Source organism: Elaeis guineensis, chromosome 6 (genome assembly GCF_000442705.2).
Source record: "Elaeis guineensis isolate ETL-2024a chromosome 6, EG11, whole genome shotgun sequence".
Taxonomy (NCBI): Eukaryota; Viridiplantae; Streptophyta; class Magnoliopsida; order Arecales; family Arecaceae; genus Elaeis; species Elaeis guineensis.
This window is the reverse complement of record NC_025998.2, coordinates 18,417,401-18,441,014: the sequence shown is the minus strand read 5'-3', so window position 1 is coordinate 18,441,014 and position 23,614 is coordinate 18,417,401. Positions and strand designations below refer to the sequence as shown.

General features: G+C 38.2%; 1 protein-coding gene across 1 annotated transcript; it reads right to left on the bottom strand.

Annotated features, from left to right (window-relative positions):
- Positions 1–166: 166 nt before the first annotated feature.
- Positions 167–21,980, bottom strand: LOC105047029 (farnesyl pyrophosphate synthase). Its single transcript, XM_010925810.4, is given in 13 exon segments — positions 167–461; positions 464–521; positions 3,459–3,530; positions 3,613–3,671; positions 3,674–3,701; positions 3,844–3,888; positions 18,216–18,267; positions 18,515–18,603; positions 18,688–18,804; positions 19,847–19,933; positions 20,072–20,184; positions 20,265–20,289; positions 21,710–21,980. Coding segments are annotated over 13 exon segments (951 nt in total). The 5' UTR covers positions 21,848–21,980; the 3' UTR covers positions 167–393.
- Between the last annotated feature and the right edge of the window lie 1,634 nt (positions 21,981–23,614).

Here is a 23,614-nt window from a genome sequence, read left to right as displayed (position 1 = left end):
CTTGTTCAAATGACCACATAATGCACAACTTCGGCCATGCTCCCCCAGCCTATGCTCATAGATATTGGTTTCAGCTGCAATGTTAAAAATTAACTACACCTACCACAGAAAATGAGAAATCTAACCCTTGGCCATGACCCGCAGTACTCAGCAAACTCTATTCGAGTGAATGAAGACTAGTAGGAGACTGCATTTTACAAGATCAACAAATCAGTAGGCATGGGTGGTAAAAGAACACTGAAGCCAGGCAACTCGGAAGAGACAGACGCCTGGCTTTTCAGAGATTGATACAAACATAAATGTCCAGTCGCCAATGCTGCAAAAATAAGAAAGAGTCATCACAGGGAAGACCATGTTGCTCTGAAATGGTTAGTAACTCTCATATTAAGAGAGCTACTTCCGCCTCTTGTAGATCTTGTGCAAGAATGACTTCAACACCTCCTGAACTGCTTGCCTGGCAAGCCTTCAATTGATGAAATCAACTGTTCGTAACTCATTCGTTCGTACTCAAAAAATATATTCTGGAAAAAGAGATGCAACAGAAGGTCATCTGATACTTGAAGCAGAATGTAAATAGAGGTTTCATACAAATTCATTGGTCATGAAATGAAGACTCAGATATTGGAGAAAGGGCAATGGAAACAAATTAACCACAGAGAGGTATAAGTTTGCAAAAAAAGGAATAGTTGCTTTTGCTATCCAGATTAGGCACCCCTAGAAAGTTCGTTCATATACATACACATATTATATATATTAATTTAACATGATATTTCAGCAAATATTCATTTATATGGTACTGCACTAACAAATGATATTGAGTACTGTTTGTATTGAAAATTCCTGTACAAATCCTGATCTCACAGAAATTTATGTTCAAGATCTGCATATGCAGTCTGCATGGTCCTATCAAGGCTATCTTGTCCGCTCCTGTATGACATCATGCTTGAGTAAAATTCATGCATCGTGCTGTGAGGGTGAAGGGGAATATTATGTGTTTAACAGGCAGCCAAGCTGGCATATCCAGTGTTTGTACAACCTTCAATGAATACTTGCATAAGATATACTTGTCTGTCACCATAATGTACCATACCAAGTGGTATTAAATACTGTCTAGGCATTCTTCTTGCATTTCAGATGTTTCTCGTATAACAATTAATACAAATGTTCTCCAACCATGGTTATTCAGCTGGAGACACTTTAAAATTCTTCCCTCCAAACATCAAACCTATTCCATTAACATTTACCCAGAACAGAAAACCAGCTTTGAGCTTAATAACAATTCATCTATTTCGAGAATTTTGCATCCAACCATCCTAGAGAAAAGAAACGTCTCCTGATGATTTATGCTAGTATAAGGACTAGGAAAATAAAAATTTGATGGTACATGCATGCAAACCTACATAAAAATATCTATGCAGTCAAATGACTCAAAATTTTAAAAGCACTCCTCGGTCGTAGGTTTGTAATTTCCAGTAAGCTGACAATGGAGCCAGCTGTTATATCAGAAAATCAGTTCTCCATACCAATAAATAGGAGATTATCGCACCAGATAATAATGTGTCACTGCTATCAAGTTATTCCATAACCCATAACTAAGATAATTGACAGTTATCAGCAATCTCTCTTTCAAATAACACCAGAGATAAATTGAACACCACATGATGTCACGGACACAGATGGGTAAATAACATATAGAGTGGATTTCATGGACTATGAATCTAAAATAACTAGTACAGAAATAACTAGCTGATGACTTATGAGTGGATATTGAAATGTAAAACAATTAGTGGCATTTTATCTAGAGATAGAGCTGAGGTAGGTACATTTCAAAGGGGCAAGATGCCAGAAATAAGGAGCAATTGATGAAATTAATCATCAAATTACAGGCTGATAAAAGGGGCCTGTTAGACATGGGTGATAATGAGCCTGCCGTGTAGTTTGAAATAAGATAACTTGTTCACAAGGGAAGCAATAAAAAGTTCCCATACCTAAAAATAGAGAAATATCTTACTTTGGCGGCTACACACATTCAATGCATATCAATGAGTTTAGAAGCGTGGAAAGTAGTAATTGATTTTGAAAGAGCGAAAAAGTGGACAATCATCCTTTCTTTTTGTAGGAGATTGAGGATGGATGCACAGACACACATACAGCATCCACAAGAAATTGATAATCCACTTTTAATCAAAAGTCAACTGTGTGAAATCAGGCTCATATATGTACATATAAAAATCTGGTAACCACTTGAAAACATGATTCTAATGAAAAGGACATCCCATATCCAACTTACAAATAATTTTACTAAGCACAAAAGGTTCAACAAAACAAACAACTCTAGGTTCCTAATTATGAAAACTGTCTTAACTGATCAAAAAATTTATTTTGTTGACCTGTATATTAAATATGAATCTCTACAATGAACTACATAATTTCGACATTTTCAAATTATTTTGTTCAAACAAAGTTGCCTGTCCATCTGTTTTTCCTTTCTATTTCGACTAACAAAGCATATTTTCTATCCTTTTTTCTTGTCAAGATGGAATGATGTGGCTTAGGGAAAACTGATTTGGCCTTACACACTTTCTTTTTATTCTATGGGTATAGACCATTAATTTCTTTTCCCTTTGATCAACAGCTTTTAATGTGTGGTTATTCATTTTGGGTAGCATGTACCTCTTGCAAACATGAATTTGCAGAACAAATGAATTAGTCAAGATGCCTGGGTATCCATATTCCCAAATGAAAACTAATATGAAGTCCCAAACTGTGTAGAATCCCCATGATGAAAATCTATGCAATATGATCGATTATCTACATTGCTTGAAACTTCATATATGCCTTCAACAAAGAAAGGCCATGATTGGCTTGCCAACATCAACTAAAGATAACATATCAGCAAAAATGTACTAGCCCAATGAGAACTACCGACATCACAACATCTGATAATAATTGGCACATCAGTCTCATCTATCACAACTCAAATATGATGCAAAACATTTAAGGACACCTATAAGGCTGACTTGGCCTACTTCTAAACATTCATTTACCTTAAAAAGAGTATACTTTAATTAGGTAGAATCACAGAAATGGATTGAGACAGACAGCATGTTCCCAACAAAAAATTGTCCTCTTTTTCATTTTACAGATGCTGAAGTATCTGTGTTGTAGCAAACCCAATTGGCTTATAAAATTCAGCGCAATTCCTACCCAAAAAAGGGTATACACATGAACCTAGCAAAGCCAAATTTGGTAACGTGCCAGCAGTATACCACGATGTTGATCATAATTTATCTTATGGTGATAGCATATCAAAAATAAAATAGCAATATACTGTGTCTATATATAATCAACATCAGGAATCGATTAAACTTTACAACATAAAAAGTTGCCGAAAGCTGTAGATCAAGATCTTAAATACTATCTAAATGTCTAACAGTATAAGAGTATTCTTGTCAAACCTGGATATCAAGATCTTTATAAATGGATTTAACTTTCGCAACACAAGCTGAATCTGACTTTCCATAGTTCTCCTGAGATAAGATAATCATAAATTACATTATGTGCTCCTTTTATACAAAAACAGCAAAAATGGGACAAGATAATTGGTCTTACAGTTAATATTTTCTTTTGACTCTCATTAGCATGCGCCATGGCTTGCACAACAAGCCAAGACACTTAAAATCTTCAATGTCAGTACCAATCTGTTACAAGTACATCTTAATTCAAAAGAAATAAAAAATCTAGTACTAAATGAAAACCCTTTAAGAGGAATGATAAAATTAACTTTCGCGATCCAACAATTGTGTGTATGTCACACACACACACACACACAGATGCACTCACCTTTCCAATTGCTTCAGGATCACCAAAGCAATCAAGGTAATCATCCTGGGGAAAAAAAAAAGGCTTATTGTTGATTCCATACAAGCAAAGCTCCCTGGCATTCAGAAGAAAAATGGTGCATGCATCCTATTTATGAAAGAGAGTCACCTGTACTTGAAGTATGTTCCCATTTCAACTAGAATGTTTTTTACATCAACAAAATTATCCAAATTTTCACCAGACATCAGCAAGGCACACGCCACCTAAACATCATATGACTAATAAATGTTTAAACTCTTGATAACAAGGATATGGAACTGCTAAGAATTCATATAAGAAAATAATCATCACAATGCAATTCTAATAGCAGTACTAAAGCCACAAAAAGATAAAAATTCATATGAGCAAAATTATATGCGAAAGCAAGCAGCATGTACCAAGTTTTCCAAAAGGTTTTTTTTTTTTTGTCTAAAATATACAGTGCATGTTTGGGGGTGTGTTTGCACCCTCCAAAAGTGATTATGGACCCAAGGCAGAATTTTAAGTTTGGCTATAATCCAAAAATAATTCTGAACCGCATTGAAAATTCCACAAACATAGTTTACGTAAAGCTAAGCCTCTCTCGCTTCCCATAGACACAACATCATAAGCTGAATATCGCATTTGCAAGAAGTTGGCTTTTAAAAAAAAAAAAAACACACTGCCCCACCTTACCCTCGCACATCCAGCCTTCTTCCCCAGTCTTCTTTTCTTAGGAAATCCAGCCGACTCCATGGAGATCGAGAGAGAGAACGACCACAAATAGATGGCCGATTCCTCTCACTCCTCTTCGCCGTCATCATAGCATCCTCCTCACCATCTAATGCCGACAATGATCCACTGATCCTCCAGGTGGACCCGAAGTCCAAGGACGATGAGTTGATGCTGAACGTGGAGGCCCACTTCTTGAGCTTCCTCCGGCGGTTTGGGAAGTTGTATGCTGACAAGGAGCACATGTACGAGTTCATGGTGTACAAAGCAAAGCTACGGCAGGCGAGGCGACATCAAAGCTTGACCCCACCATGGTGCCCTACACCAAGTTCCTTAATGTCACCCCTGCGACATTCCGACGGAACTACCTTGATCTCCTTGGCAAGCGACGCCTCCGCCAGATGCTGGCACCATCCCATGAGGCACCCATCCCCCCCCACCAGCAAGGTATCCATCATTGACGGCATCAGAAAAAAAACCCACCGTCAAAAATCAAGTTTAGCTCTTGCCCTTCACCTGGTCCCTTGGTTTTGCTTTTTTTTTTTTAATTTAACTTTTTTGATAATTTTGGTCTTTTAGGATTCTCGGGGATCGTGCTAGTGTTATAGCTTTTCTCGAATGCTAGAAAGCCTCAGTGAACAGTAGGTCATCAATTGCGATCATGAGATTTGCCATCTCCTTCCTACAACCCCCACTCTTTTTTTTCATTATCTCAATTAAGCCTAATCTGAAAGTTTCTTTTTTTAAATTATATTTTGATGTTCAGTTAGATTGGGTTGATTTCTTGTTTTTTTAATGATTTTTTCCTTTTTAACAGAAGGTTTTGATTTATTTTTCACTCTGGCTATTAATATTTTGAAATTTTGTTTAAAAAATTATCTAACCAGTACATTATTAAATGTCATATTCTCACAGAGAAAGAATTTTTTAAACAAAATCTAAACTAATGACAACAACCGGCAACTCATTTTGAAGCTAGGTTTTTTTTTTTTGGATTAGAAGGTTCAAGAATGTAAGAGGAAAAGTGCATATTATCATGAGGTTGGATAATGTTTGGGCAAACAGATAAGAGCGAGAAAATATCAGAAGAATATTAGTGTAACCTTCTTTTGTTGAAATGTTCATAACAATATTTTTTATTTATTTTATTTTTTCACATTAGTTATATGCAAAAAAACTATGTTATATGATTTTTATCAAACTTGTTTGCATCATGATACTTATTTGTCTTATATCTAAACAATTTTAAAATGATTTTAGGTATTTATTTTTTTCAATCATTTTGGTGTTCAAAAGCAGGTTTGAGCTTACTAACCAAACACATAGAAACCACTTCTACATCTTAAGAACAGTTTTTGGATGATTATAGCCAAACACTTTTATAACAAAAAACTGTTTTGCCCTAAAACAACCTCTCAGCTCAAGACGCAACGTTTGCCAAAAGCTGCAGCATCCCTAAACAGACCCATAAAGTGGGTTCTTAAAAGTCGAATACAATCATTATATAACCATAAAACTAATGCATGTAGCTATCTGCTTCTAATTTTCTTTGCAAGCCTATGTGGTTGAAAGTGCCGATATTAACTAATGTATGCGAAATAAAATATGGCAAGATGAACAATAATCACCTCCTCCAGGTTAGATCAACCCACTGCCAAAATTTGCCTCTATAGTGGTATTGCAAGTGAAGAGCAGATGCTGAAACAAGAGCAAGCAAGTTGAGAAATTTGCCTCTAAATCTTTTTTGGGGCAAAGGACATGATATACCTTTTACCTTTTTTTTTTTTTTAACTCATTTGATTCAGTCCATTAATAGGTTGGCTAATTGCCCATACCATTTGATTTTCTTCAATGTGAACTCATCCTTTCTCCAAACATGTTTCGGTGAGAAGAAAGGGTATGGAAGAAAATCAAATGTTCTACTTCTCTCTACCAACCTGTCTTACCCCTAGATGTGCTGCTCAGAGTTTAATATCTACTGGTGCTACTCAACCTACAAACACCTCCAGCACCTTACTGGAGCAGCACCAAAACAAATCCAAATCTACCAACCCTCTGTTGCCTTTCCATCTGCTAGGAGCAGTACTAGGGTTGCTCCAACAGCCTAAATCCTCTCTTCAGAGTAAGTCTTAACATCCAGAGCTCCATATTGTTTTCTGCTCTTTTTCTGTCTGACTATATTAGTCTTATACCCTCATCAGTTTAGCGTTGGTCCATCTGGCTGTGCTCAATCAAGGAATTTCATTTGATGGTCTTGATGCAGAGAAACACTTACAGTCAAACAATTTGATCTGACAGTGTTTTGTTCTTGACTTATGCATTTCCTACAACTTGTAGGTCATTCTGTTGGACATGATGCAATATCCATGGAAGTGCAGACTTTGGTTGGCTTGTTTCAATGAAGTCTGCTCGACGTGCAAAAGTATTCAAAATTCTCCAAGTAGAAAAGCGGCACATGTAACATCCATCAATGGTCATCAACCTATTCCATATATTACTTTGACTGCAATTGCCAGGACTTCCATCAAAACAAACCTACAAGTCAGACAAAGTCAAGTCCAATGTTGGCAATTTTCACCCTAGAAATGCCTTGGAAGAATTCAAGTTTAATCAAACTTGACTATAATAAGATGTTGATCGTGCATGTATTGCACTTTCGTCCAACTAACATGCAATAAGTGCTTGAAATGCAAACTCCAAACAAGCATCAGTAAATACTCAGTTCAAAAGCAATCCCCATTCCTATGACTTCCATTCAGCTAAATGATAGACTTCATGCCAAACTAATACCCCATTTCTGAAAAAATCTTATAGAGAATTGTTAATTCCGCAATTTTTATCTGAAAATGTATTCACTAACCCTATTGGAGCGATTTTTCTCGTCATAATAAACTTTTTCTTAGCTTTTTGATTATTGAGTTCATCCGCAATTGGATTTAAATTGCTAGTTTTGGCACATATGCTTCAGTTCATGTTAACTTTGGAAGGCCTCAACATATGGATATTTTAGCCTCAATGACATGCGAAATATATTCTTCCATGTCTTTAACCAATGTTGATGGCTGGAGATCTAAAGGCTACTGTGGCTAGCATTCAGATATAAAGCTGCATGGCTTCAGACTAAATCTATGAATTATGCAATTTCACTCTTTAATTAATATGATCTGGAGATCTTAAGGCTACTACAGCTGGCATTCAGATATAGCTGTGTGGCTTCAGGCTAAATCTATGAATTATGCACACGCAACATAATATTATATGCATTATATGATGAACAGTCGTATTACAAATTTGTTGTTTAAGTTTGACACATTTAAGTACAGCATATACCCTTAAATTGCTAGGAGAAATTCTAAAATACGTACCCAAAGAAATCATTTGTTTCAAATAATTAAGAATGGTATGGTAACACAACAATACCTAATCAAACAAACGTATGTATTAACTTAACTTATCATCACATTTATTGGATATCACATTCATGTTTAGGTTCAAATATTTAGAATATGTTATAGTTCTTTCATTTGCTTTTGATTAATATCGAGTCAACTAGCAGATCAATGACAAGGATGAGAGGGTTGTGGAGTAGTCATTAAACATAGGTACGGCAAGAGCAAAAATTTTCTAAGGAACAAATGTGGGAAGGTTGATTCCAACACGAAGTGATAATTTACATGACATACTAGTACAATTTTCATGATCAGTTTCACATAGTACTGAGCTCTTACATGACTTGTTTTGAGAAATGGGTCATCTTCAATACATGACTTGGTTCTATAAGGGAGAAAGCTGCAAAGTGCTATGGCATGCCTTATTTTGCCTCAAGCAGGGTAATACCTTGAAGTTTAATAGAGCCTGCTTTGGACTCACATGAATAACCGACCAATGAAATTATTATAAAAAAATGCTTAGTAAGGTTGCTATGGTTTGGGTACTAAAAAAGATGGGACTTCATTATTACTGAATCTAAAAGAAAGGAGTAGCGGCACAACTAAGTGGGCTGGGGTTAAGTTGAGGGCCAAGCCAAGCCCAACTCAACTAATAAAGCACTCAACCTAACCCATACACAAAACTAAATCCAAAATCCAACTCAACTCCAAAATTTTGAACCCAAATACAATATGGGTGGGGTCTGATAAGGTGGGTTGGGTTGGGTTGTTTAAAGCAAGGTCTTATATCTATGGTGAGTTGGGAGCTTAACTGTGGAAATATGAGTTAGGTTTGGTTTTGCTCAAGTTGGAAGCCCTACAAAGAATAGGGGTCATGATGCATTTAAAGAGACACTGTAACATGATATTGAAGCGTGCTACTGTAGCAATGCAGCATAGAAAGAAAAGAATAAAAGAAAAAAAAATGAATGCAATATGTTGTAAATCTAAATACCATGCGATCTATTCAAATGAACTCTTAAAGGCCAATGCTGGAACTAAATAGAAATCAGCAATATGTTCAAAATTTATTAAATAACAATGATGAAAGTTCCATGATTGAGACAAACTTTTCAAGACCAATTACATATACTAGTTCCAAAATAAAACATTAAGGAATAAGCTCATTAAGACTCAAAACTGAGTTCAAATGGCTAGATTTTAATGATGGGATAAGAGGCAGCATGAGTAAGATTATGATGGATCGGTTACCTTGGATGCAGGAATAGGTTGAAGTGGTTCAAGTCTCAACCAGTTCACGGGATGCAGGGTATCCACAACCATCAAGAAGAGCAGCACCACGATGATAGGCTTCAAGATGGGAAAGAGGGAGACAAGAGTCATAGGAGGAAAGAAGCCGAAGACGGGTTTGTCCGTGAGGAAGAAGCGACGATGATCCCAAAAGAGAAGAGATTCAAGATAGAAGCATAGGTTAAACCTTCTAAATTTTTTTCTCCCTTTTTTTCTTCTTCCCATGTCAGATTTATACATCTCGTCCTTTGCCACTTGAGCCATCAGGTTGGATATAGTTGTTGGTTTGTTTTAAGTGATTGTAGGATAAGATATATTTGAATTGTTTGTTGGATATAGTTGTAGGTTTGTTTTGAGTGATTGTAAATAAAATATATATTTGACGTAGTTTGTTGGAGTATGATTGTTGGTTTGATTTGATTTAGGATAACTAACCATCCTATCCCAATAAATTAAACCAGAATAAAACACACTAAAATAAAATAAAATAAAAATAAAAATAGTGACTCGATGCATTGCATCAGTTCTTCCGGGTGGGCAAATTCTCGACCCCGTCGAGAGAGCCTCCATATAGCTGTGGTATAGGTCCTCCGAAGTCGACGTAGCTCGATCTCAGAAATCCAGCTACTATCAGTAATTGGACGCCCACATCGACGTACTAAGTACCAGCGGTGTGAACCCCATCGTGTCCCTGTCTCACGATATCCAAAATCTCTTCTATGCCCTCTGATGTGATCTCTGCGCTGCGTGAAGGGTAGGATCTCGACATCGGTAAAAGTGGATGACTCACCATGATATTGGAACAGGCCACTCACATTGAAAACGGAGAAATAGGCAATCCTGGGGGCAAGTCAATGAGATAGGTGTTCTTCCCAGCTTCCTGAGGATCTTGAATGGCCCAAATTTCTTCCTGCCTAGCTTGCTTAACCTCCACTGGAAATCGCTCCTTCCTGAAATAGACCAGAACCAATTCCCCTCATTAAAATCCATACCTCGACAGTGTTGATCCGCGGCTGTCTTGTATTTGGTAGTGGAATCCTGCAGCTTTTTGAGAACTTGTTGTACGTCTGGAACATGTTTCAAGTAAGTTTCCACATCTGCACTAACTCTACCCGGTATGGAATGGGTATTCGATCAAGAAAGTAAGGTATAGGACGGCCATAGAGGGCTTCAAATGGAAATTTTCCTATGGTTCTATTGATGGAACTATTATATGCAAACTCAACCTGTGATAAGATTGAGTCCCATTGTGCCGATCTCTCACCTGCCAAGCATCTTAAAGGTTGCCCCAAGATCGATTTACCACCTCAGTTTGTCCGTCGGTTTGGGGGTGGTATGGACTGCTGAAATTAATTTACTTCCAACTTTGGCCATTAGAGTTCTCCAAAAATGATTTATAAATTTGGTATCCCTATCAGATGTATAGACCTAAGAATGCCATGCAAACGCACAATTTAATTGAAAAATAGTTTTGCAATATGTGATGCATCAGAGATCTTTTTGCAAAGAATAAAATGAGCCATTTTAGTGAATCGATCAACAACCGCAAATATTGAGTCAACATGTCATGCAGTTTTGGGTAGGCCAAGAATAGGGTTAATAAAAAATCTTCCCAAGGGGTGAAAGAAATGGGGAGAGGAGTATATAAACCTTTGTTTTGTGAGTGACCCTTGAAGGTTTGACAGATTCTACAGTGTCATACAAATCTCTCTACATCTCTTTGCATATTCGGCCAATAGTAGTGCTCTTGAACTAACCCCAAGGTTTTATCCCGCCCGAAATGTCCCCCTAATCCGCTACTGTGTAGGTCTTGAATCAAAGACTCTCTCAATGAACCTTCGGGAATGCATAACTTGGACCGCTTAAAAAGGTACTCAGACTCAACGCAGAAATCGGAGAATTGGCTAATGCTAAAAGCCAAACATTTTTCCATGATAGGTCCAAAGTAAGGGTCATCCTTGTACTGTTCCTTAATCGCCTCAAGGCCCACAATTTGCAAGGAGGCAATGATGAGGAGGTGGGTCCTACGGCTAAGTGCATCAGCAATCCAATTGGTTACCCCTTATGTCTCAAATGGAAGGTGTATTCTGCAAAATGCAATCCACTTGGCGTGCTTTTGTTGAGATTCTTTTGGGAATTCAAATAACGTAATGCTTCATGGTTCGAGTTAAGTACAAATTCCCGATGAATCAAATAGGGTCGCCAGTGCTTCAAAACCTGCACAATCGCATAGAATTCGACATTGTATGTAGAATAACGTGATCGAACATCGTTCAACTTCTCACTGAAGAAGGCTATGGGGCATTTTTTTGGGACAACACGGCCCCTATTCCTACATGTGAGGCATCACAATCAACTTCAAACACCTTATTAAAATCAGGTAGAGCGAGTACGGGTGCACTTGTAAGCTTGTCTTTGACCACTTTGAAGCTTTGTTCAGCCTCGAGAGTCCAGCGAAACTTACTTCCTTTCAGACAGTCAGTGATCGAGGCAATCAAAGAACTGAAATTTCGAATAAAGCATCAATAAAAGGATGCAAGTTCGTGAAAGCTCCGAATCTCCGTAAGTTTTTGGGGGCCAATTTCGAAGCACGTTAACCTTAGCCGGATCTACCTTAATTCCCTCAGCAGATACAATGTAGTCTAGGAAGATGAGGCTGTCGGATAAAAAAGTGCACTTCTTGATATTTAAATATAAATGATTCTCTCTCAAAGCTTGAGCACCTGTCGTTGATGGTTCAAATGGAGTTCGAGTTTGTGCTATATATCAAAATATCGTCAAAGTAAACCACTACAAATTTTTAATGAACAATTGTAACACCTGATTCATGGTGCGCATAAAGGTGCTCGGGGCATTGGACAGCCCGAAAGGCATAACCAGCCATTCGTATAACCCTTAGTTTTGAATGCTGTTTTTCACTCATCTCCAGGTCGGATATGGATCTGATGATACCCACTCTTCATATCAACCTTGAAGAATACCTTTGCACCTCCCAGCATATCTAGCATGTCATCAAGCCTATTATGGAAAACCTATACTTCACAGTGATCTTATTGATGGCTCGACTATCAGCGCACATTCGCCATGTCCCATCTTTCTTTGGAGGAAGAAGGGCAGGCACAGCCATGGACTCATACTCTCCCGAATGTAGCCTTTCTTAACAAGTCAAAGACCTGTTGACGCAATTTTTCATGTTCTGCTGGGCTCATCTTAGAATGGGCTAGGTGTGGAGACTCATTCCCCGCACCAAATCAATGCAATACTGGATGTTCTCATAGGGGGTAGGCCATCAGGAGTTCTTGTGGCATGATGTCGGAAAACTCATCCAATAATGGTTAAACAACTGATGGGATTCCAGGGGTTGCGGTGGTTTCTTTTGCCACTAAAGCATAAACCACAAGGGATCTCGCTAGAGTTTTGGCAAATTGGGTCTTATCTAAAACCATCACAGATTGTCTCTCAATGGGCGACAATTTTGGGGATGAATCAGGCTCAGGTATTAGGTTGGGTGTACTATTAAGTGGAATCAATCTAACCTTCTTAGTGTCCTTAGTGACTACATAGGTATTTTTCTTCCCGTCATGTATGATGCTACGGTCAAATTGCCAAGATCTGCCTAAAAGCAGGTGACACATATCCATGGGTGCTACATCGCACCAAACCTCGTCAATATAAGTCTTCTCAATAGAAAACTTAACTAGACATCGTCGCGTGACAGGAACCTCCTCTCCATTTTTAAACCAAGCAATCCAATAAGGTTGTGCAAGTTTCTCAATTTTCAGCTAAAGCTTGTCAACCATCTCTTGAGAGACGAAATTTTCGTACTTCCACTATCAATTATAACAGAGCAGAAATTTCTCCTAGTGTTGCAAACAGTTCGAAAAAGACTGCATCGTTTCCAATCGTCCCTGATAGATTTAGGTGCTACAAGGACTCAATTGATTACAAGATTTGGCTCAGTAGTTTCGACAGTCTCATCTAGACCTCACTATCCTCAACAGCGTCTTCCTCTTGCACTTCTACTCCATCCTGATCACTCTCGTTAGTATTTTCTATCAAGTTGATCCTAGGCTGAAATTGTCTCAAAAGGTATTCAGATGATTTATGGCCCGGTTGCCTACACTTGTAACAATGATACTGGTTCCCATGGGTTTGAAATCTAAAATCCCTTGCCTTTAGTATCACTAATAGGTTTTGAAGAAGTTGGATGTTATTTTTCAAGGCTGATTTGGTTCCTATAGAAAACTTCTCACTAGTGTTATCCTGTCGGAATGTCTCTCTTCAACTTAGACTCGGCCTTAAGTGCGTGATTATAGCCACATCTACTCGCTGAAAATTGTAAAAAATCAATTCATCCTGAATTTAAGGGTGAAGTCCAGCAAGATAGCGAGCTATGTACAGTTCTTCATCCTTCCTAAGGTCATTGCGGGCCTGAAGATTATAAAATTCCTCGTGTACTCTTACACTGTTTTAGACCCTTGCTTAAGGTTATGAAACTTTTGGAATAGAGTTTGTTGATAATCAACTGGGAGAAATTTACTCCTAAGCTTCTCTTTCATTCGTTCCCAAGTGGCAGTCTTCTCTTTACCCCTTCGAACCATATCATTTTGTACCTGCTTCCACCAAACTAGGGCATGGCCTTTCAACTTAAGGATGACAAATTTGACTCTTTTATCCTCGGATAGTTCTTTCCATTCAAAAAATTGTTCTATCTTGTCAATCCAATCCACATCATCAGGTTCTAACCTACCTTCGAACTCACCGACATCTACTTTGATACCCTGATCCTAACGTGCGGTGTTCGTTGGACATTGGTTTGGTCGATTTCTCCTAAGAGGACGGTTGGCTTCTATCTCAGGGTCACTCTCCGATTCAATTACTTCCTCCCCACCAGGTTGACGTCGAGTATTCATAGCCTTTAACATTTGTTGTATTTGGTACAGTTGGATTTGCATGTTTCTAATGGACTCTTGTTGTCATTCATAGGCCTCTCTCCAAACCCTAGATTTTCTGGGTGGTTATTTGCTATTCTATTGTAATAAACAGCTCTATGATGAGCATATGGGGGCTTAAGAAGTTGTGGACAACAAACAATGGTTCCAATTAAAAGATTCTAATTTTAGGACGGCAACAGAGTTTTCTCTAAATTTCTAGACAGCAAACGATGTTTTCAAATTTTTGAGCAGCAAACAAAGGTTTACAAGTAAATAAATTTTAACAGCAAATATGCAATGATGATTGAATAAGATGCAACCTAATGCAGGCTAAATGTAAGCTAGAGGCAATCTCTAAGGTCAAAACTTGCTCTGATACTACTTGATGTATTTAAAGAGACACTGTAATACAGTACTAAGTGTGCTACTGTAGTAATGCAGTATAGAAGAGAAATAAAGAAAAAAAAAAAAATGAATGCAATATGTTGTAAATCTAAATACTATGCGATCTATTCAAATGAACTCTTAAAGGCCAATGCTGGAACTAAATAGAAATCAGCAACATGTTCAAAATTTATTAAATAACAGTGACGAAAGTTCCATGACAGAGACAAACTTTCCAAGACCAATTACATATACTAGTTCCAAAATAAAATACCAAAAAATAGGTTCATTCCAGACTCAAAACTGAGTTCAGATGACAAGATTTTAATGATGGGATAAGAGGCAGCATGAGGTAAGATTATGGATGAATTGGTTACCTTGGGTGTGGGAATAGGTTGAAGTGGTTCAAGTCTCAATCGATTCACGGATGTAGGGTATCCACAACCACCAAGGAGAGCAACACCGCGATGATAGGCTTCAAGATGGGGAAGAGGGAGCCAAGAGTCACAGAAGGAAAGAAGGAAGACGGTCCGTCCGCGAGGAAGAAGCGACGACGATCCCAAAAGAAAGAGAAGGATTCAAGATAGAAGCATAGGTTAAACCTTCCAAAGTTTTCTTCTCCCTTTTTTTTCTTCTTCCCATGTCAGATTTATACATCTCGTCCTTTGCCACATGACGCCACCAGTTAGATATGATTGTTGGTTTGTTTTGAGTAGTTGTAGAATAAGGATATATTTGAATTGATTTGTTGGGATATGGTTGTAGGTTTGTTTTGAGTGGTTGTAGAACAAGGATATATTTGAAGTAGTTTGTTGGGTATGGTTAGTAGTTTGATTTGATTTAGGATAACCTAACCATCCATCCCAATAAATTAAATCAGGATAGAACACACTCAAAATAAAATAAAATAAAATAAAAATAGTGACTCGATGCACTGCATCAGTCAGGCTTAGGTTGGGTTTCGTTAGATGGTCTACCATAAAACTTTGGGGTTAGTTAGATCCATGGAATGTCGAACCACCTCAAACTAGAAGGTTCGGCACATGCTGAACCATACCGACAGCCTACTGGTCCAATTCAGGCGTTTGATTCAGAACATCAATGAAAATGCAGCATCTATCCATTTCCACCACTCCCAGCTCTCCAAATCCATGGACAATTGTGCAACTTTCTGGATAGAGGAAGGCCAAACTCGAAAAACTCATTAGAAATGACGTGTAAAAGCCCAAGAAAGAGAATCCTTCTTAGGTCTCCAGTTAGGAATTCCCCCCTCTCGTGGACCAATCCTCCCTTCCCACGGATATTGTCTCATTTTGATAGGTCTAAGCCAGCACCTTTCAGTCAACTAGCTCTCCGCAAGCGCCTTTCTGTTGTCGAGATCTTTTTTCCACCGATCAGATCAGCCATTCACTAATGTCCATTTTTAAGAAGGAGAAAGAGAGAGGGAGGGAAAGAAAGAAAAAGGACGACGATGCCCCCAAGGCCTCCGAGTTCCATCCTCCTCTGAGAGAGAAGAATAGAGAAGGAGGGAGAAAAATGGACGGAGAGGAAAGTGATGAGAAGGCCATCGAAGGGCCATTGAGGCCCTCAGAGGGCGAAAATCAACTTCACAACGTCCGTGAGGTTGAAACAGGTGCGACCCACCCCCGTTTCATGCATAAAATTTATTTTTGCAAATTCATAATAAGTCTCAATAGGATTGCCGACTTCATTATGAATACATAAAAAAATTACGCATGAAAAAGGGGTAGGTCACCCCCATTTTGACCCCATGAGCGTCGTAGGGTCGATTTCGATTGTCCGGGTGCCTCAATGATCCTTCAATAGCCTCCCCGCCACCTTCACCTCCATCCATACTCTCCCTCTCCCTCTTTATCTCTCTCTTCTCCTCTGGAGGAGGGCGGAGCCTCGAAGGCATCATCAGCCCTCCGATGGCCACCACTACCATCTCCACTAGCCTCCTTTTCTTTCCATCCCTCTCCCTCCCTCCCCCTTCTCACACACTCTCTTTCTCTCCGATTCTCTCTCTCCCCTACTTTCATTTTTGTGTCACTTGGGGTCCGGTATGGGGGCGTATTGACCCATACCACCAGCCAACCTATACGGATCCAGTTCCTAGGCGGGAACCTTGGTTAGGCCATGAAGCATCTCAACTTGAGCCTGATCCGATTTGAAATCTAACTGACATTTTTCAACCCAAACCCAAGCCAAATTAGGTTTATAATGTTTATATTGGCCAAATCTGACCTAAATTATCGAATCAAATTATGTCTGGATCAATCCAACCCAAGTTGCACTTGTAGTAGCCAACGTTAATACCAACAAAGAAACGATGGATTCAAAAGGCAGCCTAGGTGTGGAAACAACAAAAAAGGAGAATGCAATCTCATTAGTACTTGGAATTTAATATGCACTATTTTATGGGATATCAAGCGGCAAAAGGCATCTAGGGGGCCACCCAATGCCAGAGCTAGGCGAGCACCTAGACATGAAGGCAGCCCAAAAATAATAAATCATAAAAAAATATATATAAATAGAAACCTAAAGACTGGTTAATTTAACATATGAAAATAATAATAAGTCAATGTTTCGTACTAACTTAGCAAGATCGATATTTAAACATGATGCAAATTGGGACAAATCACCATAGACAAGCATCTATTGAATCCTAATTTAACTAAAATTTTGACGGTCATTTATGTCCATTGTTAAAATATATTTATAATATACACAATGAATATATTAATAACAAACTACATATATGCAGGCCATGCCATGGTTGTGTCAGGTCAACTCAAACTCTACCCAAAATGGTTTTAGGCCTATATTCCTAACATGACCCAACTCAAAAGGCCTAAAAACAGACGCCACCCAACATATTTTTTTGATTGGCCCAACCCATGCATCACTAATTGGAATGCTCAAACCAGATGGAGTTAGGACCACATAGCAACTGCAAGAACTATTATCAATTACGACTATATATTACATAATCAGGCTTAACCAACCAGCAACAAGTGAAATTCATCTATGCCAAGGACCACCTTGTTCAAATGAAAGATCTATTGGTTACATCTCTCTCTCTACCAAAACCTTTCCTTCTAGAAGCTGTGAAGATTCATTGGATTAGGTGCATTCCCCTCAACTCATGGAAAAAAAAAAAAAAGAATAGAAAGAGATGGCAATAAATTTGCTCTCTAAAAGAAAATGTGAAAATTTCATGTGTAGATTGGCTTCAATATCTAGTACATACACTATGTATGCATGCACATACCATGAATCACAAGTCATTTCAGACCCTCATGTGAAGTTACAATATGTCAAGGGTTCATTTGCATAGGCATCTCATAATCCAACTGATTTTGCAAGCATATCGCACATCAATCAATATCTTATAATCCAACTGATTTCACAAGCATATTTCACATCAATCAATACCTTATAATCCAACTGACTTCACAAGCATATTGCACACGCATTAATAACCACGAACAATCATGAAGTTCAACAAACAAAAGCCAAAAAATATCACTGTGAGAAAAGAGAACCATTTATCCTTGAGATGTTTATGAGGTAAAGAAAAAATTATGTGTAAACAGATGCATCATATCACCTACAATGTAATACAGTTTTCATCTGAACTTACTGGAAGGTAGAATGAGTAATAGGCAGTTTTGTACTGAACAATGCGGTGATAACTGCATCCCAGTTCAATTATAAATAGATTAGCAACAACCAAAGTAGGTCAGAAGATTGGGTAAAATAAAGAGAATTTAGCATAAAATGATTAAATATTTATCTAATTCAGGAACATTGAAATCATCCAATGGTACAGGAAACAGCTCATATCACTTTCACAGAACTCTATGGTTACACCAGATCATATAACATTGTGACAGCACATTAGGCATGTTCTAGATAGTGATAAGTAAATTCCTCACATACACTGGCATTGTGTATTTTGATAGATCTTGTTTGCCTTCATAAGTAGTAATCAGATCCAGCATCTGCCCTGAAGCTGTCTGAAATTCAACCTATAAGGATACATTATAATTAGTCAGAGAACCTGCAATCTGCAAACTAAATCAAATCCTAAGAACCAATGTGAAGATGGTTACCTCATTAAATAAATCAAGGAGATCAGCATAATAAGGTTTTTCTCTAAAATACCGTTTAAGAATCCGGGGAATGTGATTGCGAAGTATGATCCCATCATTTGCGGCAATAAGACCAACCTATTATAAGAAATTAAGATAAATCAATAGCTTGCATAGCTATGTGCAGAGTAAAACAAAAGAGTATATGTCAAAAAAGCATGCCCATGCTCGTAGCAATTGAACAAGTTAGTGTCAACTGGATATGGCCTTAGCAATTGAAAAGGTTATCGACATCCAGATATGGCTTTAGCAAAAGACACCACAATCACAACAAATTACAAGAGAATCATGATGACCAGCAGTACCCCCATGCCTTCTGAAAATGAATCATGGAAGCAGAAAAAGAGGCGGGTAAGTCAAAGATCAGAAATTTTCATGACAACAAGGGTCAAATACAAACAAAATGGAATGGAGAAAGGAAAAGAAGGTTGCATAAAGACAACAAGAAGGAAAAAGGGAGCGGACAGTCTAGTGACAGGAACATGGGACTTTTGATCCTTATTAGAGAAAGAAAGAATTTTCAGATTCATCTTTACCATGTGGCCACCGACAAGCAGGCCTCACATGTGGCAATCAGAGAGAGAAAGAAATTTCTGATTTATCTTTATTATGTGGCCACCGATAAGCAGGTCCCACAGACACAAATGGCTATTTATTAGAAAGAGATATTTCTGATTTATCTCTATCATGTGGCCACTGATAAGCAGGCTTCCTATGTGCTGCTTAATGAGCACAAACACATCTCAAAATATCCATGTTGGTCACTGACAGTAAATTAGCCCAGATTTTTCAACAAAAAGCTCACATCTCATAAATTAGTCCATAAGTCAGCCCAGGTTTATCAGTGAATCTCATATATCCACAAAATTCTACAAGTTGTTTAGCCAACTCTACACCAGAATATAGAGGAGCCAATAACTGGAAAAAAAAAAAAAGGTAGCATAAGAAGAAAACCATGTTTGGAGTGGTTAACACATTTGATCTTTATCATTGATGATAAACTGATAGCCAAAAATAATATATAACGAACACAAAGGACAGTATATGGAATATGAAAGTTGTAAGAATACAATTGGATGTAATAAGCCTTGGAAGCTATAAGAAAAACTAAATAACAAACCTTATCTACTCTAAACCAACAAAGCTGACCTCGCCTTGTGTGAGAGTTGTCCATAATATCATCAAGGACTAGAAAATATGCTTGAAGCTGCAGACATTTTAATCATAAAGTGTTCAGGCTCCAATCCATTAGAAAACATTGAATCAATTTGTGACATAATTGCTCAAATAAACAATGTGGCAAGGCTATAACAGAAAACAAAAAAAAAAAAAAAAAGCTACTTACCCATTCAATGCACCAACCAAGGGCACATGCTAGGAACACTTGATCGTCACTGAGTTCAGTTCCTTTTAGAAGCTTGTAGCTATCAATCACAGAGATCCCACGATTCAGCTTCCCTAGCAGTAAAGACATAAATTAAGAACCGTTTAAAAATGTGTTTTCACATCATCTCCTTGTAGGCAGTATGCTCTCTCACCTCCAGGCACATTGTAGTCTAGCATCTGTTACAGGATGCACATGATGAAAACAGAGTCACTCAGAGATATTAAACAGATGGTATTGCATTGTTAACATGTTGAAGAGGGAAAAAACAAACTAAAAACCACAACCATGAGATGTGTTACTGGTTGGAAAAAAATGAGCGGTTAGGAAAAAAAAATGAGCAGTTATAAAAATATATTCTGGCCAATGATCCAAATCCTCTAAGGGAGGGCAGTCCCAGTTTTTCCATGGAATGGGACACACCATATTCCAGGACAGTGGAGCTGCCATCCTGCCCCTATCCCTGACCTGACAGTCAGGATGTTAGGATGCCGTGCCTCCCCAACACTTAAGTCACTGATTCTGGCTATACAAAGCCAAATAACTGTTGAAGTTGTTGAAGAAAAGGTTAGTTAATAATTGTGAAACCTGTCGAGTATGGTGTATTGCCTTTTTTTCATCCATTACTACATTTACGTGAGATACAGAATATCATGTAAAACACGTCTGATAATACGGCACATGTAAACATCACTCTCCAGAGTCCCAAATATCAACGGTACCTTCTGAAACCAGACTAATGATGTGAAATAAAAAAGAACCAGGAAAACATTGGCATCAACACAGGCTCTGAGTTAATAAACTTATCAAGTCCCTGATTACGCCTCATATATCTTATGGACCAAAAAACTAGCACTTTGAAAAAGTTTGAGAAAGTTACTAATTTGCCGCCATGGCGACTTCAATCAAAATTCACATGTCAAATTACTAGGCAAGGAAAAGTTAGACAAAGGAAGGGCCTTCTATGAAGCATAAATTGTCAAACCTAGCTTCTTAATGCTTCTTAATTACTTTCCTGATCACATGCAACTAGGGACCAAACCTCCAAGGTCGCTTATACTTTTTATCCTAATCAGCTTCTAGTTCAGTATTAACAAATGATTTCACAGGATGAAAAAAACAAGATGAGCTGTGATTTCGCATTTCATTCATAATGTATTGACAAAATCTATCTATTGCCATTCAAACAATAATCATCAATGATTTGTCGGAACCTCACCTTCCAACAGAACTTAAAATCAAATTAAAACAAGCAGAAATAGAACAAAAGGATTAAACGCCAAAAATAAGAACAATCGAACTACCAGATCAAGAAGCAGAATACTTTGGTATACATGTGGACCATATCTAAAACACGGAAATAACAGGAAAGAATCATGGCTAATAAAAAGAAAAAGAATAAACCGAAACTTCGGTTTTTGTCAAGAGAACGCCAGAGGGAAGCTGAATTCCCGAGGGCCAATCAACCAGAGCGAGCAAGATTCCAAATCCCAGAATCTCTTCCATCATTCCACCCGAAGGATTCCCAAGAAAGCGCTCGAAATCACGGAAATAAGAGAATGCGGGGGCGAGATAAAGAGGAGGGCTACATTCTCATACCCTGTTGATCCATTGCCGGCCCTCGTCCGTGAAGTCGAAAGCCGGATCCTCAAGCAGCTCGGCTTTGAGGCGAAAGTAGATCTGGCGGAAGGTCGACTTCACATCTCCTCCGGCCCTCCCGTTCCCCGCGTCCGCCATGACACCGGCTGCAGCCAAGCAACAAAGAGACAGAGAGACGGGGAATGGAGGGGAGGGGAGGGGGAGTTTGGAAGTTGGAATTCCTCAAAGAGGTGAAGGGAAAAGGAGATGCGCGGATTTCGAAGGGACAGAGATAGGAAACAACCGCGTCCAGGGAATGGAATGCCACCGCCCTCTCCGAGAGGGCGATCAGCAGTATCGTTGAAAGCAGCAAAAGGCTTCTTCTAGCGAACAGAAACCTGACACGATAACCAGAAATGGCTGTTGGTGTGTTGTGACGCAGCTGTCCAGCGCGCCAGGCAAGGCAAAACTGGGCGCAGGGGCGGGTCAAGAGAGTGTAAAGAGGGAGGGCTCGGAGGGTCATGTGCATTGCATTGCATTGCTTGGCGAAGCCTTAACCCGGAATTAGCGCCAAACCGGGTTATTCATCCAATCGCAAGAGTTAGGAGCACGTGAAATACATACGTGGAAGAATCGCCGTCCGGATTCTTGTTGTTTCTTAATTATAACTAGTTTTGAGTCCGTTGTATGCGGATTCTAGATCATACCATTTATTATTTTTTAAAATTAATTATTTTTAAATTAATAAATTAATATGATAATATAATATCTATCTAAATTTTTAATATTAATCCATATATTCACTTTATATATATATATATGAGTAAATTTTAATTATAAAAATATAATAATATCATACTTTAATCATATCATTTAATTCGCATTCATGAATTTCATTCAGTCATTTAATACTATAATATTTTTTGCCATGATTATAAAATCATATAAGTTATTATTTGAGAAAAAATAAAAATTATAATGATAATAATGTGTATTTAATATATGGAAGGTTGAGCGCAGCTTAATAGAATTCAAATGAAAATACAAAAGGAGAAGCACGGGAGTTGAGGGTCTTCTAGGAAAATGAAATGGTCAAGCTCATTAATATGGCAGGTTGAGAATTTTCAGGAGCCTAATAGAATTCCAAGAAACCACTAAACGAAGCATTCTATTCAAAGCTTTATCGAATATTGCAGGACATTCGCATCGATCGTCTAAACCAGACATGAAATAAGAATGAACCTGATTTTCTTCATCACTTTTGGACCCCTTAATGTCTTAATGTCGATCAGTCTGTCTCTCCAGATGTCTGCTTCCTTCAGACTGTACAACTGGTCGACTACTTCACCAACATCCCTTAATAGATTGAGAATTGATAGGGGGACCAACCTTTCATCAATGGAGCAGAATATAGATCGAATTGAAAGACCATATGCTCGCCTTTTGAATAGAAGGCGGGCCCTTTCTGTTGGTTGAAGTGCGGCCCATTGAAATAGGAAACGCACCACAAGTTGATCCACGGTACGACTCCACCCCACCTCAGTAGTTTACGATTAGAGATCCTAAAATCAAAAAACTGGAATCACTTGAGGGGTTGACTGACAAAGAAACTCATTAACAAGAAAGTGAGAGGCGGGGTCAATCAGGATGAAACCAGGTCTACGGAAGTAGACACCAACCCATTGCTTTCAATATTTTAAATAACTTTTAAGTACTTTCAATACCGTAATTAATAACATAATATTTATGTCGCTCTATGTTGATGTGGATAATGGAAGTTGATATTGTACCAGACAGCATGAAGAGATAAAATTTTTTACTTATGTGGATAGATTAGATTGGTAATATAGTTTCTCTCACTTTTTGCTTATTTATATATATATTAGATGTAGGGAGAAATTACTTCATGTTTCCATTTCACTGTGG